The sequence below is a fragment of the Oryx dammah genome, unplaced genomic scaffold, assembly GCF_014754425.2.
Source record: "Oryx dammah isolate SB20612 unplaced genomic scaffold, SCBI_Odam_1.1 HiC_scaffold_28, whole genome shotgun sequence".
Classification (NCBI taxonomy): domain Eukaryota; kingdom Metazoa; phylum Chordata; class Mammalia; order Artiodactyla; family Bovidae; genus Oryx; species Oryx dammah.
In genome coordinates this window covers 58,289,391-58,310,570 of record NW_024070212.1, presented here as the reverse complement: position 1 = coordinate 58,310,570, position 21,180 = coordinate 58,289,391, and the positions used below count along the sequence as shown (strand labels likewise).

Sequence of the window (21,180 nt, the reverse complement as noted above, 5' to 3'; positions counted from 1 at the left end):
ATTTGGGTTAGTAATCCTATTGTCATAATTAATGATGCTAGAAAGATGTTCTGTCATATTCAGTGATACTAAAAATGCCATTTATAAATTTTAGGCCAGTCTCCTTTCAGCTAAGAGAGGAACTGACACCAATTTTGTTTACTTGAACTGACTTTAATAGCAGGTAAAGTTATCCCTGACTTCCCAGGTGGCGCAGCAGTAAAGAATCTGCCTTCCAATGCAGGAGCCATAGGAAACACAGGTTCAATCCCTGCGTGGGAAGATCCCCTGGAGAAAATGGCAACCCACTGCAGTATTCCTGTTGGGATAATCCCATTGACAGAGGAGCCTGGTGGGCTGCAGCCCACGGGGTTGCAAAGAGTCAGACATGACGGAGCACATGTGCACAAAGTGATCCTCACAGAGCTACTGTCAGTGCAGCAGCAGAAATTTACTGTGAAAATATGTTTCATCACCCTGAAAGCTTACCTGAGAACCAATCTCTTCTACTACTTAAAACGCTGTGTGTGTGTGTGTGAAACAGAAATAAGCATTTGATGACATATGCAGCTTTCTTATGTTAAACATTTTTATTACAGTCACATATCTGAGTAGTTGAAATAATGTCATCATACCGGTATCACATGCTGGAGCATGATGATGTAATACTAATTGCATACTGTGTTGACATTTCAAGCATATTCTCTGTAACAACATTTGCATTCATATACAGGCAGTAAAACACATAAGGATAATCTGCATCATGATTCACGGGAGTAAATGTATTGCTTTCAAACTAATCTTCAAACCTAAAATCTTCCGCCAATCTATTAATATTCAAAGTTGTAGTATGTATATTAGTTAATATATGAACCAACCAGCTCAGGACTAAAACTGTTGTTTTAGTCTTTGAGAGAGAAATATCAGCATTATCTGATAACTTTTGTAAGGTAAGTCTTACTAATTTAGAAAATATTAGCCTATTGAATAATGATTTTACTAGTAGTTTTCAAATTGGCAGGTGAGGATAAAGTAAAAACTTTGTGTAGCTCTTTTTGGTTAATACAGTCCAGTTAATAGAAACTGTTTCACCTGCATAGTTTTCCTTCAATACCATATACCCACTCATAATAAGGCAAAAAGGAAAAACACCGAAAAAGGCAACAATCTCCAAGTGTGCAATTAATTTTAACTTAACATTTTTGGTTACAAGAGCCATGTGTCTTGGTTCATATGGATCCAAATAATTAACGCTTTTGGACATTGAAACATCAACCTTGTTCTCAAAAATCTCAGCAGAAAAACTGAACTTGATCCAATAACACATCTTATCTAAGTTTTATTATTGCTGAGGCAAAAATATACCACTATAAATCAATATTTTAAAAAGCAGGATTTTCTTGACTTTGTCTGTGCAAAGGTCAAAACTTTAAATGGTACTTGAAGTTTAAAAAAGAAGAAAAGAAAGAAAAAAACAGTGTAAGGAATAAAACTTTGATTAATACACTTTCAAAATTTATTTATAAGTAGCACTAGTCCAAAATATTTAGATAACTAATTCAGTTCTGGAAAGCTTTATTAAATTTCTCAATCTCAAGATAAAAGAAAATTTCACAGATCACAAGAATACAATTGTACTTACACTTTTTATCGTTTAACCCTTAAGACCAAGTAAACTAGGACTCAAAATGTTAAAAAAAGTATTACAGAACAGAAAAGGAAGGTATTTATTGTCACTCTTCTCAACATATTTGCTATTATATTTTAAAGAATATACATATAAGAATTAATCAAATGCTTTATAGAAAACTACAAATAATAGAGCTTATGCAACCTCCAATTTTTTGGTACTTTTGAAAATGTCAAGTAACGTGGAAGTTTAGATTTAAAGAGAATTTTTAAATGGAATGACTTTGTCATGCTAAAGAAGAGCATTTGGATTAATTTATATTAAAACATGAAATTTAAAGTTAGATAACTAAAGTCTATAATCATATACTTTCTAATGAAAAAAGAATTAGAATGAAATCTTTTTCTTGATGTCTACAAGCCACTAGCATCTAGCTGTGTATAAGTATTGGATGAGAAGACGGGTTTTTTGCTTGAGTTTGGTTCATATTAGTTTTAGGGGGAGAACTTAAAAAAGTTTTGTGTATTTAGACCTAATTCAGATATATGAAAAAATGTGTATAGATCTTTGCATCTAACATTCCTATTGCCATTTTCATATTTGATCCTACTATAATTTAATTTTTACACATGCAAGGTAAAATAAAAATTGTTGCTAATAATCATAATATGAATCACAATAGTTCCTTCAACAAAATACATGAAGCAAATACTATTACAGTGCTGGATTATTACAGTGAAAACTAATCTGCAATCTCATACAATATTCATATATGATAATTTAACATTAAAAGGTTGTTTCTTGGACAGTTCTGGAATAACTTCAATCATATACAGTTCTGGAAAGCATTAGTCACAGAATGATCAGGGATGTATGTTTTAATAACAGAATGAAAATATGCTTTCATCACAAGTAAACCAAACTCTCTATTAAAAACTCTGGTAAGACTGAATAGTTTCTGGAGTTTTTCAGATAAAAAGGTATGTTCTCTCTTAGAAGAGAGTCAGACCCATACTATCACTTACACTGATATATTTTAACTCTATGAATAAAAAATTTATAATAAAAACTAAAGAATATTTTATATTGCTAAAACATTTCTATGGCCTCTAGGGACTTTCACAGTTTATTACTGTGTCTTCTTAGTTTCTCATTAAGGAATAAGCATGAACACAACCATAGTCCACAGGGTACCAGGTAGTATACATAAATAATGGGCACATGGCTTTTATTCACATCTTCCTCATATCAGAACCAGATGAGTCTAAAGAGGCAAATGTGGGCAAGAAAATTCTAGCACTCAAAAAAGTTAGACTTGGGTAGCTAGAGGAATCAAATTTGATTGTTGTTAATAACTAACTGGGTAGTTTCATACATTTAAAGTTACTCTTTAAAAAAAAATTTTTTTTCCCTAGGGAGAGACATGTTAGACATTCTTTTCACTCTAGCAAATTAAGTCACTATTGTGATTTAAGCTAATGCAAGTGAGCGGCCAAGAAACTGGACTGATATCATACATCAGACCTTTGAAACTGTGTCTCACTCATGAACAAATCATGAATCTGAACCCAAAAAATGACTAAAATTGCTCCATGAAAAGGCCTACTTGCTGATTATTCTTACAATGATTTTATTAATATCCCAATTTCAGCATTATTTATTCTCCAAAATTCTAAACATATTTAGGAATTCACAAAATGGTGTCATTAACACTCAGAGCTACACTGTGATTTCCTTCATCCTGACATCCTTATCCTCTTTTTCCACAAAGACAATAACTCTCCTTTGGGATGCAATTAGCAAGGAAGAGTATCCATTGGAATATGAGTGGTTGGTAGTCATAAAGAATCCAGTAACTAGCAATAATTTAGGGAAGAACCTATTTTATTCAAATATAGCCTCAGATTATGGCTTTAAAAGCAAAATATATCTAACTTACAACTTTGGGTTGTCAGTTATCCAGTTTGTGAATTAAAGCAGGCCAGTTTGCCCCTCTCAGTTCTCCTTCTGCTTTGGGACCATTTCTCGATTTACTGGAAACAGCTTTCAGGATAGTAAAAGGAGGTAAAACATTCATGAATGTTGCAAATAATTACCATCTGTGAAAAATAAAACTACTGGGAGAAACTAAAATAAAATTCTAAAAGGTGAATATCTCAGTCTCGAAGGATATCCACGGTATTTTTTATATTTGTATAGAAAACTGAAAGCTCACTCATAGTTTTGGAAACTGTAAGCAAAAAAGGAAGTAAACTGCTATGAAAATTATGCATAATAACTTTGGACGAGAAGAAAACTTCATACTCTATTTTGATTTTTTTTTGAAATTGTCAAGAGAACATCCATGACTAATAACATTTAGTAATCAGAATATTCTTTTTGTAATAATTTAGATGACTTTCTATGGTGCAATATGAAACTCTGTATTAGTCTTTGCAATGTACGTTGGTCTCAAAATTGAGAGACTTATAAAATAATGTGACACATTCATTCTGTAGCATTGAAATAAGTTTAAAATATCAGCTCTTCCCCTTCTGAAGAAGAGAAGAAATTGTATTTGACCATATGTACCCATCAGAGGTATACTTTCAAAAAAGAAAACATAAGTGGTATGAGTGGTAAGAGATACAAAAACCATATGGAAAGATTTTGCTATTACCACCATTTTCTGTTCCCTTTGTGTGATTCTCAATAAAAAGTAAAAATATAAACTAGTAAGTTTAATTTTTAACCCACTGGATTGTCTTCCATTTTAGACAGTATTGTGATCTTACTAGAGCCTTACTGAAAATTTACATTATCATTTTCACAAGTAGCTAGATTCCCACACTGAGGAATAAAAATATTGGAGAATCCAGGTGGGATTTTTATATTAATAGCATGCTACTGTGTGCTAGTAATGACAAACCCATTTTATACTTAATCCTATCATCAAGCAACACCAAGCTTCTCATTTTTGATTTCATTTTAAATGGCTACTAGATATATATAAGAGAATTAATAAAGTAATATACTATTAATTCTTTTTAAGTCAAAAGTATTATCTAGAAAATAATTTAACATTGTAATGGGATCTTCAAGATCAATTCTGTTTTATATACTCTGCAGCAAAAATAACATTTCTAGTAGGAAGGTATTAATTATAAACCTAGCAAATTCTAGACATTCACATATTTGTGTAAACAATTTTAACATGGTTTATTACATTTCCAGAAAGGTTAAATCTTATATCCAGTTTCCTGCTAATTCTTCTTTCATATATTATAATAAATATATGTGTTATTTGAGTGCATGTGTGTACATATTTTCCACACACATATATGTCATATATACATAAAACAGTAGTCAATGGTCACTGTTTTTTCAATGTTAAATTGGGAAAAAAATGAATTGCTATTATGCATAACCCATGGCGATCTTCCCTTCTGTTTCACAAATGGCCATATCGAGATGTAAACAAAACACTGGAGCGAGCCATTCCAGGTGAACTGTATTTCAAGTTGTAGCTTGGTGTTCTCATGAAGAATTGTGTACTTCCTGGTAGTAAATACCTAAAAGTAATAGTTTAAAAATTAGACTTTTACAAACAAATTAATATTAATATCTCCCACTAAAGTGTTATGTGGTTAATAATTTGTACATCTTACATGAGAAATGACACTATAACAATGCAATCCACATAAAAGGATTTCCTCTCTTGAGGAGGGGAGGTAGGAAATGGTCATAAAGCCTTACTCAAAGAGCTGAATATAGATGCAAAATGTGGTCTTAGTATCCCAAGATATCCCATAAACAGCCATGAACTCACAAGCTAGGAAACTGTTTACATCACTCATGTTAATTTGGAATTCATTAATAATCTCTGTAAATAATATGTATAGCCAGTCAAGTATTTCTTAAAAACATCATGTAACATCATGTAACATGAGAATTTGGCTAACCACATTAAAATAATTATTTCAAGGATGTTGAAACCATTGATTTTAATTTCATAATATATCATTGATGCATTATGACTGTAGTTAATCTGAAAGAAAAGTTAAAGATTAAAATTTATAACTAAATTGTAAATTTTATACTCCTAGACTACTGGGTGCTTAGATTACCGAATACCAAAAACAATCATGATTACAGGTTGCATGCAACCTTTGCACCCAAATGTATTTCAGAATATATGAATTTTCCAGATTTTAGGACAATATGGTGTATATACTATATATAATGCAACATCTTCATCAGAGTCTTAGGGCAGCATTGTGCAAACCATTACTATTTCTGTAATGAAATGCAGAAATATTCACAATAAATTGGAAACAGACTATATAAACAACTTTGTGTCAATTCAGATGTGCCAATAAATGGGTTATTTTTATTTCTATTAGTCTGAGTTTTCAGAGCTTTGAGATTTAGGAGTTGCAAATAAGAATGTGTGCCTGTATAATCTTATTCCTCTGGAAAGCCTTTGATTGGCATTAGGCCATTCCAATCTATATGTTGAGAGAGAAATGATTAAGGAAACCGACATGAGCAAACACAAGTATCACTATTAAAAGCCTAAGTCCAGATGATGACAAGGACATGCTAGAAAGTCAGGACAAAGATATTTATAAAAAATTTCTAAGAGAAGAAGTAACAACAGAAGGAGATTGATAATTAGTCTTAAAAAGAAACAAAGGTAGAGATCAAATCATTTATTTTCTTCATGTGACTGTAGAATCTTCCAGCCACAGTATCATACTTCCAAAGACAAATGAAGAAACTGAGGACCAAAGATATTATTAGCTACCAATTCTTTATTAAATAATACTGGTACTAACTTCTGCGTCAATGAAAATTACATTTATGTTGTTGTTACATGAATTTTGTAGAAGAATACGAATTCATTATAATCGAACTGCATACAGTACTCAGATTAAAATGGCAGAATTCCACATAATATTCATAGGCATCATTCCATCGTGAATTATCTGACAATATCCCCTAAATCTCTTACTTAATATCACAAACTATAAATAATTGCTCAAATCATTATGTTAATAGAGCAGTAAAATAATCTACAACAAACTAAATTAAATCAAAACTGCACAATGGGTGATGAATAATGAAACAATTGATTTCTCACATCATAGATTATATCAATCATTTTCTTAATATCACTTGGGTAATTCATATGAATTAATTATTATGTCAAGAGCTAGTGTATCATGATGACTGATCTGATATATTCTTTTTTTTTTTTTTTATCTGATATATTCTGTAAGAAACAGGCTGCCCTTCCGACCTAGAGCAAAGGTGCAAAGGAAACTAAGGTGTTCACCAAAATCCACTATTCCATACTACTTGAGAGTTATTCTCTCTCTTACTGAAAATTGGTTACATCCTGGTTACACTGATAATAATTATAGTAAACAGTAACTTTTACCAACTTTCTTTTAAAGAATCTCCAAGCAAAAGTTATTATTGGCATTACAATAACATTCACATTGCCTTCTGAGCTAAAGATTTCCATTTACACAGGTGAAAAAATAAAAGTACAAAGTCCAGGGTTACAGTGAACTTATACTATTTTATTTAACACTATTTTGTATTTAAAAAGAATTTGTGTGTGTGTGTGTGCCAGCACCATTATACTTGCTTTAAAAAATATTATTTTTAATGATTCTCTATGGTATATATTATTATCAGCTCCATTTTATAGATGAATACACCAAAGTGTACAGGCGTTAAATGCCTTGCCCACAGTCACAAAATGACTAGAGCCAAGATTCAGATCCATTTGGTCTTACTCCAGAACTACCACTCCCCCAAAATACTATATTGCCATTTCTGTGTATGAATTCCAATTTTAAAACTAACAAATACAATGATTACATTTATTTTTCAGAAATATGAAGTATACAAACTTAGACAGTAGAAAAATATTATCCACAAAACTAAACTTTTTAATAGAAGCAGAAAGGCTAAAATGAAACTAAAGATGTAAAAAGGAAAAGAAATTCAGTATGAATGTAAAAAAGCATATAAAATTACATTGTAAGAAACACTTTGCGTCCCTAAACCAAGGGCTGTGGGATATTTTAAAGGATTACAGTGAAACACAATGGATTATTTGCCTTAATATCTCCATTAAGATCTCTTGGGAGAGCCCACACTAGCTGAATATCAAAGATTATTTTTAAATTTTCTCTGCAATGAAGTTAAATAACAATTTGATTTTTTAGCAAGAAGAATCTATAGAAAGTGGATTTATAGATAGTATCTAAAGAGTGTCTGTTAAAACACAAAAATATCTGAAGTCTCCAGCTTTATTTCTATTGTAGCTTACTCTCGAAGTACAAATATAGCTAACTTGTAGCTAACTCATTCCAAGAAGAAATAACACAAACTATCCTCTTTGTTTCATACACATACCCTTACTCCTCAATTCTAAGATGAGGGATACACATCTTCACATATCCATCATATAAATGTAAAATATGCATTCATCTAAAACAAGACTGGGAGCTGACTGTGGCTCAGATCATGAACTCCTTATTGCCAAATTCAGACTTAAATTGAAGAAAGCAGGGAAAACCGCTAGACCATTCAGGTATGACCTAAATCAAATCCCTTATAATTATACAGTGGAAGTGAGAAATAGATTTAAGGGCCTAGATCTGATAGATAGAGTGCCTGATGAACTATGGAATGAGGTTCGTGACATTGTACAGGAGACAGGGATCGAGACCATCCCCATGGAAAAGAAATGCAAAAAGCAAAATGGCTGTCTGGGGAGGACTTACAAATAGCTGTGAAAAGAAGAGAAGCAAAAAGCAAAGGAGAAAAGGAAAGATATAAGCATCTGAATGCAGAGTTCCAAAGAATAGCAAGAAGAGATAAGAAAGCCTTCTTCAGTGATCAATGCAAGGAAATAGAGGAAAAGAACAGAATGGGAAAGACTAGAGATCTCTTCAAGAAAATTAGAGATACCGAGGGAACATTTCATGCAAAGATGGGCTCGATAAAGGACAGAAATGGTATGGACCTAACAGAAGCAGAAGATATTAAGAAGAGGTGGCAAGAATACACAAAAAAAGATCCTCATGACCCAGATAATCACGATGGTATGATCACTCACCTAGAGCCAGACATCCTGGAATGTGAAGTCAAGTGGGCCTTAGAAAGTATCACTATGAACAAAGCTAGTGGAGATGATGGAATTCCAGTTGAGCTATTTCAAATTCTGAAAGATGATGCTGTGAAAGTGCTGTACTCAGTATGCCAGCAAATTTGGAAAACTCAGCAGTGGCCACAGGATTGGAAAAGGTCAGTTTTCATTCCAATCCCAAAGAAAGGCAATACCAAAGAATGCTCAAACTACTGTACAATTGCACTCATCTCACATGCTAGTAAAGTAATGCTCAAAATTCTCCAAGCCAGGCTTTGGCAATACGTGAACCGTGAACTTCCAGATGTTCAAGCTGGTTTTAGAAAAGGCAGAGGAACCAGAGATCAAATTGCCAACATCCTCTGGATCATCAAAAAAGCAAGAGAGTTCCAGAAAAATATGTATTTCTGCTTTATTGACTGTGCCAAGTCTTTCACTGTGTGGATCACAATAAACTGTGGAAAATTCTAAAAGAGATAAGAATACCAGACCACCTGACCTGCCTCTTAAGAAATCTATATGCAGGTCAGGAAGCAACAGTTAGAACTGGACATGGAACAACAGATTGGTTCCAAATAGGAAAAGGAGTATGTCAAGGCTGTATATTGTCACCCTGTTATTTAACTTATATGCAGAGTACATCATGAGAAACTCTGGGCTGGAAGAAGCACAAGCTGGAATCAAGATTGCCAGGAAAAATATCAATCACCTCAGATATGCAGATGACACCACCCTTATGGCAGAAAGTGAAGAGGAACTAAAAAGCCTCTTGATGAAAGTGAAAGAGGAGAGTGAAAAAATTGGCTTAAAGCTCAACATTCAGAAAACTAAGATTATGGCATCTGGTCCCATCACTTCATGGCAAACATATGGGGAAAGAGTGGAAACAGTGTCAGACTTTATTTTGGGGGGCTCCAAAATCACTGCAGATGGTGACTGCAGCCATGAAATTAAAAGACGCTTACTCCTTGAAAGGAAAGTTATGACCAACCTAGATAGCATATTTAAAAGCAGAGACATTACTTTGCCAACAAAGGTCCATCTAGTCAAGACTATGGTTTTTCCAGTAGTCATGTATGGATGTGAGAGTTGGACTGTGAAGAAAGCTGAGTGCCGAAGAATTGATTCTTTTGAACTGTGGTGTTGGAGAAGACTCTTGAGAGTCCCTTGGACTGCAAGGAGGTCCAACCAGTCCATTCTACAGGAGATCAGTCCTGGATATTCTTTGGAAGGAATGATGCTAAAGCTGAAACTCCAGTACTTTGGCACCTCATGCGAAGAGTTGACTCATTGGAAAAGACTCTGATACTGGGAGGGATTGGGGGCAGGAGGAGAAGGGGACGATAGAGGATGACTGGTGGCATCACTGACTCAATGTATGTGAGTCTGAGTGAACTCTGGGAAATGGTGATGGACAGGGAGGCCTGGCGTGCTGCGATTCATGGAGTCATAAAGAGTTGGACACAACTGAGTGACTGAACTCAACTGAACTTCCTATTTGACACAGAATTGTTTGGTTTGTCATATACCAATTCATTGCTGACCATGGAGAATCTCTAGAACATGAAGCATGTCAAGACTGGTAAGTTAATTAGCCTTGAAACTTAAAATACACACACCTCTGAGATTTTCCTGGAGAAAGATCCAGGACCCCTGACCATAGCCACTGCCCCCAGAGTAAACTCAGCTTCCTGGTTTGGGGAACATAAGGTAAATAAATTTTATCACTTTATGTAGTCTGTGTTCTTTTTAACTATTTTGATTGTGGTAAAATAAATATATAACATGAAATTCCTTATGATTTTTAGGTATTCATGTTCAGTGTAAATATATTCACACTGTGTAATATTGGCTGTGTAAAATGGCTGTGTAACCAAAACTATAACCTGGTTTCAGATCTTTTCATGTGAAGCAGAAACTCTGTACCCATTAAGCACTAAATTCCCATTTCCTCCTCCTCCCAGTCCCTGGTAACCTCTATTCTGCTTTCTGTCTCAATGAATTCATTCTGGATTCTGCACATAATTGGAATTATACCATGTTTGTCCTTTTATATTTGGCTTATTTAACTTAACATGCTTTCAACATGCATCTATGCTATAACATGTATCAGAAATTCATTCCTTTTTACATAGTATAATATTTTTATGCTTTTATATTTTTATACATAGTATAATATATTTTTATACTAAGCATAACCTTTTAACATTGAATAATATTTTATATTTATAAATTTTATATAATACTATATTTATATTTACAATTTTACATAGGCATAATAATATACATGCAAGTAGCTCAGTGATAAAAGAATAAATCTGCCAATGCAGGAGATGCAAGTTCAATCCCTGGGTCAGGAAGATACTCTGGAGAAAGAAATGACAATTTACTCCAGTATTCTTGCCTGGAAAATCCCATGGACAGATGAGCTTAGCTGCAGTACTTGGGATCGCAAAGAGTCAAACACGACTGAGTGACTAAGCACAGCACAGCACAAAGAGTCAGACACAACTGAGCACACAGGCAGAAAGGGCAAAGAGTAGTAATATACATATAAACAGATCACAGTTTATTTATCCATTCCTCTGTTGATGTACATTTGGGTGGCTGTCATCATTTGACTATTGTGAATAATGTTGCTATGAACATTGGTGGACAAGTATTGGTTTGAGTCCTTGTTTTCAGTTCTTTGGGGTATGTACCTAGGAGGGGAAATGCTGGTCATATGGAATGGCTACCCATTCCAGTATTCTTGCATGGAGAATTCCATGGACAGAGGATCCCGGTAGGCTACAGTCCATGGGGTCACAAAGAGTAAGACACAACTTAGTGACTAATACTTTCAAACTTTTCATGGTAATTTTATATTTAACTTTTTAAGGAACTGCCACTGTTTTCTACAGCACTCATACCATTTTACATTCTGAACCAGTACTAAATTCTCAATATACTTACCAACACTTATTATTTTGTATTTTAAATATAACACCCAGAACATTGTACTGTGGTTTTAACTGCAAATCCCACCTCTTGTCATTTGCTAACAACATGGATTTGGATGAGCCATTTCATTTCTTTGGGCCTCAGTTTTCTCACTGGTGAAAAGAATCCAATAGTTTCTGCCATGCCTGTCTTACAGAGTATGGACCAAATGGAATAGTGCATATAGGTGAAATATTATTATTTATGTGTTACTAACATCAGCCTTGCTTCCCAGGTAGCAAAGTGGTAAACAGTCCGCCTGCCAAGACAGGAGATACAAGGGGCACAGGTTCAATCCCTGGGTCAGGAAGATTCCCAGGAGAAGGAAATGGCAACACACTCCAGTATTCTTATCTGGAAAATTCCATGGATGGAGGAGCCTAGTGGGCTACAGTACGTGGTGTTTCAAAGAGTTGGACATAACTGAACAACTGAGTACTCACTCAACATCAGCCTCTTTAGCAAGACCATGCCTGTTTTAAGATAGATGTACCAAGCTATCTTAACCTAAGATTAAAATAGTATCATGTATATAACTTGATTTTTAAAACTTTTCAATCAAAAAGTACATAAAATAAACATCTAGTAAATGAATATTATAAAATGATCACTCATATAACTGCTACCCAGGTTAAATGACTGAATATTCTTAGCACCCGAGAACCACATACTGCTGCCCCATAAACTTATCCACTAGCCAGACTTCTGAATAGCCATGATGGTGTGATCACTCACCTAGAGCCAGACATCCTAAACTGTGAAGTCAAATGGACCTTAGGAAGCATCACAAAGCTAGGGGAGGTGATGGAATTCCAGCTGAACTATTTCAAATCCTAAAAGATGATGCTGTGAAAGTGCTGCACTCAATAGGCCAGCAAATCTGGAAAACTCAGTTGTGGTCACAGGACTGGAAAAGGTCAGCTTTCATTCCAATCCCAAAAAAGGCAATGCCAAAGAATGTTCAAACTACCGCACAGTTGCACTCATCTCACATGCGAGCAGAGTAATGCTCAAAATTTTCCAAGCTAGGATTCAACAGTATGTGAACCAAGAACTTCCAGATGTTCAAGCTGGATTTAGAAAAGGCAGAGGAACCAGAGATCAAATTGCCAACATCTGTTGGGTCATAGAAAAAACAAGAGAATTCCCGAAAAATGTCTACGTCTGTTTTATTGACTATGCCAAAGCCTTTGACTGTGTCAATGACAACCAACTGTGGAAAATTCTTCAAGAGATGGGAATACCAGACCACCATACCTGCCTCCTAAGATCTGTATGCAAGTCAAGAAGCAACAGTTAGAACCAGACATGGAACAACAGACTGGTTCTAAATTTGGAAAGGAGTATGTCAGGGCTGTATACTGTCACCCTGCTTATTTAACTTATATGAAAAGTACATCATGCAACATGCTGGACTGGATGAAGCACAAGCTGGAATCAAGATTGTCGGGAGAAATATCAATAACCTCAGATATGCAGATGACACCATCCTTATGGAAGAAAGCAAAGAACTAAAGAGCCTCTTGATTAAAGTGAAAGAGGAGTGTGAAAAAGCTGGTTTAAAATTCAACATTCAAAAAACAAAGATCATGGCATCTGGTCCCATCACTTCATGGCAACTAGATGGGGAAACAATGGAAAGAGTGACAAACTTTATTTTCTGGGGCTCTAAAACCACTGCTGGTGGTGACTGCAGCCATGAAATTAAGGCACTTGCTCCTTGGAAGGCTTCCCTGATAGCTCAGGGAAGGGACAGGCTACCTACTCCAGTGTTCTTGGGTGTCCCTTGTGGCTCAGCTTGTAAAGAATCTGCCTGCAATGTGGGAGCCCTAGGTTCAATCCCTGGGTTGGGAAGATCCCCTAGAGAAGGGAAAGGCTACCCACTCCAGTATTGTGGCCTGGAGAATTCCATGGACAGTCCATGGGTTCACAAAGAGTCGGACATGACTGAGTTACTTTCACTCACTCACTCACAGCTCCTTGGAAGAAAAGCTATGAACAACCTAGACAGCATATTAAAAAGCAGAGATATTACTTTGTCAACAAAGGTCCATCCAGTTATAGCTATGGTTTTTCCAGGAGTTATATATGGATTTGAGTTGGACCATAAAGAAATCTGAGCACCAAAGATTTGATGCTTTTGAACTGTGGTGTTGGAGAAGACTCTTGAGAGTCCCTTGGAGTGCAAGGAGATCCAACCAGTCAATCTTAAAGGAAATCAATCCTGAATATTCATTGGAAGGAATGTTGCTGAAGATGACGGTCCAATACTTTGGCCACCTGATGCAAAGAACTGACTTATTGGAAAAGACCCTGATGCTGGGAAAGACTGAAGGCAAGAGGAGAAGGGGATGACAGAAGTTGAGATGGTTCGATGCATCACCGACTCAATGGAAATTGAGTTTGAGCAAGCTCTGGGAGTTGGTGATGGACATGGAAGCCTGGCATGCTGCAGTCCATGGGGGTCACAAAGAGTCAGACACGACTGAGTGACTGAACTATCCAGACTTCAGTGGCAATTACTTCCTGTTTGCCATCTACAGCAAACAGGAAGTACATATTCTGTAATACTATAATTCAGTTTTTCTTGTTTTTTTTTTTTAATTTAAATATAAATGAAATTAAGTATGTAGTCCTTTGCCTCTGGCTTCTTTTGCTCAATTTCTGTTTGAGATTCATCCATATTGCTGTGTATGCAGGCAGTTTGTTCATTTTCAATGCTGTAAAATATTCCATTGAGTGGACATTACAAAAACTGTCCATTCTTCCGTGAATAGACATTTTCAGTTCAGTTCAATTCAGTTGCTCAGTCATGTCCGACTCTTTGTGACCCCATGAATCACAGAACGCCAGGCCTGCCTGTCCAACACCTACTCCCAGAGTTCACTCAAACTCATGTCCATCGATTCGGTGATGCCATCCAGCCATCTCATCCTCTGTCGTCCCCTTCTCCTCCTGCCCCCAATCCCTCCCAGCATCAGGGTCTTTTCCAATGGGTCAACTCTTCGCATGAGGTGGCCGAAGTACTGGAGTTTCAGCTTCAGCATCAGTCCTTCCAATGAACACCCAGGACATTTTAGGTATTTCTAATTTCTAGCCATTGTAAGTACGTGCTACTGTGATAATTCTATAATGGTCTTGATGCACTTGGGCATGCATTCTGCTTAGAATCATTAGGAATAAAATAACTGAGAAAATGGTAAACTTTAGTGGGTTATCCAAACTTTTTTAAAGGTAATGATCTTCATTATTATCAGCAGTGTAAGAGAGTTTCCATTACTCTACATTCTCATCAACTCATGGTCTGAAAGATGGGTTTCACGTCTCCCTGAGTATGAACCTGAACACTTCAAATACTTACTGCTTTTAAAAATGCCTCTTCAAGTATCTTCCCCATTTTTCCATGGAGTGTCCTATTTTCTTCTTAGAAATCTGTAGGAGTTCTTATACAGTCTGTACAACAATCTTTTGTAGGTTAAACAGATTGCAAATACCAACTTTCATTCTGAGGCTTGCTCTTTCATCTTAATGGAGTCTGCTAATAAACATATATTCTTAATTTTAATATAGTAAAGTTTATCTTTTCATTTATAATCTGTACTTTCTTGGCCTGATATTTTACACTCTTTGCATACCTCAAGGTCATGAAAAGTCTATATATTCTCTTCCAGAAATCTTTAGTTTTGCCTTTCACATTTGTGTACTCAATAATTTGGAAGTGATTTTGTATATGGTGTAGGTAAATTCAAGTTTTTTATTATTATTTGGAAACTCAACTGCCCCATAACCATTTGTTTAAACAAAATTTTAACCCATTTGTTATAAGTTAAGTGTCCCTCTTTTGTCATAAATCAAGTCTCTATATAGACCTGGGTCTGTTTATGGCCTTTCTGTGGTGGTTTCATCGCTAAATAGTGTCCAGCTCTTGCAGCTTCATAGAGTGTAGCCTGCCAGGCTCTTCTGCCCATGGGATTCTTCAGGCAAGAATACTAGAGTGGGTTGCCATTTCCTTCTCCAGGGGATCTTCCCAACACAGGAATTGAACCCGAGTCTATCCTGCATTGCAGGCAAATTCTTTACCAAATGAGCTATGAGGGAAGTCCATGGCCTTTCTAAATGCTTCTATTGGTCTGTCTATCCTTTTGGTACAAGCGCACGGTCTTAAGTTCAGTTCAGTCGCTCAGTCATGTCTGACTCTTTGCGACTCCGTGAACCACAACACACCAGGCCTCCCTGTCCATCACCAACTCCTGGAGTTTGCCCAAACTCATGTCCATTGAGTCGCTGTGCCATCTAACCATCTCATCCGCTGTCATCCCCTTCTCCTCCTGCCTTCAATCTTTCCCGACATTGGGGTCTTTTCAAATGAGTCAGCTCTTCACAACAGGTGGCCAAAGTACTGGAGTTTCAGCTTCAACATCAGTCCTTCCAATGAATACCCAGGACTGACTTCCTTTAGGATGAACTGGTTGGATCTCCTTGCAGTCCAAGGGACTCTCAAGAGTCTTCTCCAACACCACAGTTCAAAAGCATCAATTCTTCTGCTCTCAGCTTTCTTAGTCCAACACTCTCACATCCATACATGACTACTGGAAAAACCATAGCCTTGACTAGGCAGATCTTTGTTGGCAAAGCAATGTCTCTGCTTTTTAATATGCTGTCTAGGTTGGTCATAACTTTCCTTCCAAGGAGTAAGCGTCTTTTAATTTCATGGCTGCAATCACCATCTGCAGTGATTTTGGAGCCCCAAAAAATAAAGTCTGACACTGTTTTCACTGTTTCACCATCTATTTGCAATGAAGTGATGGAACCGGATGCCATGATCTTCGTTTTCTGGATGTTGAGCCGTAAGCCAACTTTTTCGCTCAAACACTATAGCTTTATTATAATTCTGAGCACAATGCAGTAAATCAGTCCTACTGTTTCAAGAATGTCTTGTCTATTCTTGGCCCTTTGTTTTTTGTATAAATGTTAGAACAAATGTTAGTTAAATTCTTCACCTTGCAAAAAAATTGTTAGGATTTATGTGAGGAATATGTTGAATTTATAGATATGAAGAACTATTTGAGAAGAAATGACATATTGATATTGATTTCAATATCAATATAAGGTATAACTTTACATCTTTTACGTTTTTCTGCATAAGGGTCTTACATGTTTTTGTTACTTTTTATTCTGAAGTATTGGTTATTCTTTGATGCTATTAAAAATGACATTTTATCTAATCTGTTTGTTACTGATATAGAAAAAATATTGATTTTATTCACATTTTGATTTCATCAAAATTGGTAGGTTTACTTAGTAATTTATCTGTAGAGTTATTTAGATTATGAGTGCTATGAATGTTATCACAACCATTAGTAAGGAATTTTATTTCTTTCTCTCAAATTCAATGCCTTTTACTTTCTTGACTGGCTTCCTTGAGTAAGCCAGATCAAGTATAATGATAAACAGAAGTTGTAGTTAATAGGTAATCTTGTCTTGTTTCTCTTCTCAAAAGAAAAGACTTCAACATTTCACCATTAAGTATATGCTTGTAAGGGTTTTGTAGTTACTCTTTATTAGATTAAGGAATTTCCCTTTTGTTTTTAACCTGTTAATCATTTTTTAAAGCAAAAATGTATACTGAATTCTATCAAATGACTTGTCTGTGTATTTTAAATGATTTTTTATTCTAGTAAAATTATACTGATCACATTTTAATTTCATTGTACCTTTAAATAGATTCAATAAACAAAAGTTAGTCATGATACATTACCCTATTTAAGGTTTCTGGGTTCATTTTGCTAATATTTATGTAAGATTTTCACATCTATGTTCAAGAGTGAGACTGAACTTTCATTATCCTTTGCCATAATATTCTGGTCAGATTTTAGTATCAGGGGTATGGTAGCCTTTGGTATTGGTAGCCTTCTATATTGTCTTCTGTCATTTTGGTAACATGTGTTTTTCAAGGAATTTTTTAATGTAAATTACCGAATTTAACAGCATGAAATTTTTAGTATTTGTAGTATGTGTAGTTATGTCTCTATTTCTATTCTTGATGTTAATTGTTTCTTTTATATTCTTGATCAGTCCCAACAGTGATCATTTTTATTAGTCTTTTTAAAAACCCACTTTTGCCATGTTGATCTTTATTCTGTTTGCTTCATTATATTATTAATTTCTGCTATTGTTTTTATTATTTCCTTTTTCTATATTCTTTGGGTTTACTTTAATGTTATTATGTCATCATTCAAGATGATAGATCATTTAATTTTTGCCTTACCCTCCCTAATATGTTAAGTCTATAAGTCTCCCTGTGATAATGATTTATGTACATACTGCAAGTTTTTATTTCTAATATTTTTGTTACCTAAGTACATTTACATCAATTATGATTTTATTTTTTATCTTTCCAAAAAGGATGGATTTTGTTACTTTTAAAGACTGCAAGGAGATCCAACCAGTCCATTCTGAAGGAGATCAACCCTGGGATTTCTTTGGAAGGAATGATGCTAAAGCTGAAACTCCAGTACTTTGGCCACCTCATGTGAAGAGTTGACTCATTGGAAAAGACTTTGATGCTGGGAGGGATTGGGGGCAGGAGAAGAAGGGGACGACCAAGGATGAAATGGCTGGATGGCATCACTGACTCGATGGATGTGAGTCTGAGTGAACTCTGGAGTTGGTGATGGACAGGGAGGCCTGGCGTGCTGCGATTCATGGGGTCGCAAAGAGTTGGACATGACTGAGCGACTGAACTGAACTGAACTGAAAGGCCTGTGACGATATACAATACTTTGCATGATTTCAATTTTTTGAACATGTTTCATCATTCCACTAGTTGAGTTTTATAAAAGATTCAGGTATGCTTACTGTACTGTATTCTGAGGTGATTGACTTCACTATTATGTGACAGTTAAATCTGTTAATCATATTATTACAATTTTGTTTTTAATTCTTTTGAGAAATATATATTAAAATCTCCCTCAATGGTTGTAGATTTGTATATTTTCCCCTGAAATTCTGTCAACTTTTGCTTTGCAAAATGTTTTGGATATTATTACATGTAGGAATCTATGCTGTTTATCAATGCCCCAATCTTTGACAGGTCCTGAACTCCTACTTTTTTCTCTTAGGTCCGTGTGTCTGTTAAAAGCACTATTCAGTACTAAAAAGTACCTGGTTTTAACCCTCTGATGTTTTCACAGCAAATGTTTTGTTGGTATTTTGTCCAGCTTTTCCTAGCAACATCAGAGGGAGGATTTGTCCAAACACCTAGTGCTCTTCTGCTAAAGGCAGAAGCTCTAACTCAGAGATTTAAAAAATGACTTTAGCCACAAAAATGAGCTTATATGAAGGCTCAGTACATAAAAGATAGAAATACAGAGATGCTGAGACTAAAAATTGTTTGGCAATCCCAAAGCCTTTGAAATAAGGCTAGCTATAGTGAAATATTGAGCTGGTCCTAAAGACTCTAGTATCCTAGATATATGGATATAGATATAGATACGCATACAGATATAGAGACAGAGGTAGGTTTAATGATCCAGGTGTGAATATCAGTTAGTTTTGCTTAGTTATGAGTCCACCTTTGAGAAACAGCTTCTCAGTTGGTATGGCTATTTTTTTTTTTCTTTTTTTGGTCACACCACACAGCATGCAGGATTTTAGTTCCCTGGCCAGGGACAGAACCCATGACCCTTGTACTGGAGGCGAGGGGTCTTAACCACTGGACCATCAGGGAAGTTCTTGGTATGTCTATTAAATTATTTTTCTGAGACTGCAAGGTTGAAGGCCACTCTCTTCCATGTAACAGGTGCTACATATACCTTTAAGTCATATATACCTTTAATATATTCTTAAGAAATATTAATATCCTGCAGATGTGTGGCCAAGATAAAGATCATCCATTAACCTGACTGATGTGAGCTTTATGTTCTAATTTTACAGATAAATCAGTCAAATATATGTTTCCTCATGAAATATTTATGTATACCCTATCCATTATTTATATTAGGCATACTAATGAAAGCGAAAGTGAAAGTGAAGTTGCTCAGTTGTGTCTGACTCTTTGCAACCCCATGGACTATAGCCCACCAGGCTCCTCCATCCATGGAATTTTCTAGGCAAGAGTACAGGATGGGTTGCCATTTCCTTCTCCAGGGGATCTTCCTGACCCAGGGATCGAACCCTGGTCTCCTGCATTGCAAGCAGACGCTTTACCATCTGAGCTACCAGGGAATCCCTATACTTATACTTACTTATAAATATAAATTTACATTTTACTAGGTATACTTTATAAATAAAATGTATCAATCTATTGTTGTTATTGTCATTCAGTTGCCCAATCATGTCTGTCTCTTTGTGACCTCATGGACAGCAGCACATTAGGCCTCTCTGCCCCTCACCATCTCCCAAAGTTTGTCCAAGTTCATGGCCCTTGCATCAGTGATGCTGTCCAGCCATCTCATTCTTTAACACCCTCTTCTCCTTCTGCCTTCAATCTTTCCCAGCATCAGGGACTTTTCCAACGAGTCAGCTGTTCACATCAGATAACTAAAACACTGGAGTTTCAACGTCAGCATCAGTCCTTTCAATGAGTATTCAGGGTTGATTTCCCTTAAGATGATTGGTTTGATCTTCTTGCTGTCTAAGGGACTCTCAGGAATCTTCTCCAGCATCATAGATTGAAGGCATCAATCCTTCAGCGCTCCGCCTTCTTTACAGCACAGCTCTCACAGCCATACATGACCACTGGAAAGACCATAGCCTTGACTATACGGACATTTGTCGGCAGAGTAATGTCTCTGCTTTTCAACACACTTTCTAGGTTTGTTGTAACTTTCCTGCCAAGAAGCAAATGTCTTCTGATTTCATGGCTGCATCATGGATGCAGTCACCATCCGCAATGATTTTAGAGCCCAAGAAGAGGAAATTGATCTCTGCTTCTACCTTTTCCCTATTTGCCATGAAGTAATTGGGCTGGATGTCATGATCTTAGTTTTTTTTAATATTGGTGTAGTCTATGAAACAGAGGTAGATTATTTTGGTAATTTCCTAGCTTTCTCTATGAACCAGCAAATGTTGGCAATTTGATCTCTGGTTCCTTTGCCTTTTCTAAACCCAGCTTGGATGTCTGGAAGTTCTTGGTTCATGTAATGCTGAAGCCTAGCATGCAAGATTTGAAGCATGACCTCACTAGCATGGGAGATGAGTACAATTATCTGATGGTTAGTGCGTTCTTTAGTGTACCTTCTTGGAAACTGGGATGAGGATTATCCTTTTCCAGTCCTGTGGCCACTGCTGGGTCTTCCAGATTTGCTGATATATTGAATGCAACACCTTGATGGCATCATCCTTTAGAGTTTTGAAGAGTTTAGTGGAATTCCGTCAATCTATTAATAAATATCAAATTAATTGACTCCTATATATAAAGCAAAATGCTATAGGTTCCTAA

At 35.8% G+C, this 21,180-nt stretch overlaps 1 protein-coding gene across 3 annotated transcripts in view; it reads right to left on the bottom strand.

Moving 5' to 3' along the window:
* Nucleotides 1-554: 554 nt before the first annotated feature.
* The window catches only part of TTLL7 (tubulin tyrosine ligase like 7), a 159,408-nt gene continuing 138,782 nt past the window's right edge, over nucleotides 555-21,180 (bottom strand). For 2 of the 3 annotated variants that reach the window (XM_040232450.1, XM_040232452.1), the window contains one exon: nucleotides 555-5,160. In XM_040232450.1, the coding sequence (XP_040088384.1) occupies nucleotides 5,040-5,160 (121 nt within the window). In that variant the 3' untranslated portion in view covers nucleotides 555-5,039. Of the gene's footprint in view, nucleotides 5,161-20,875; nucleotides 21,119-21,180 lie in introns of those variants that run through there. The other variant, XM_040232451.1, reaches the window with a different exon arrangement.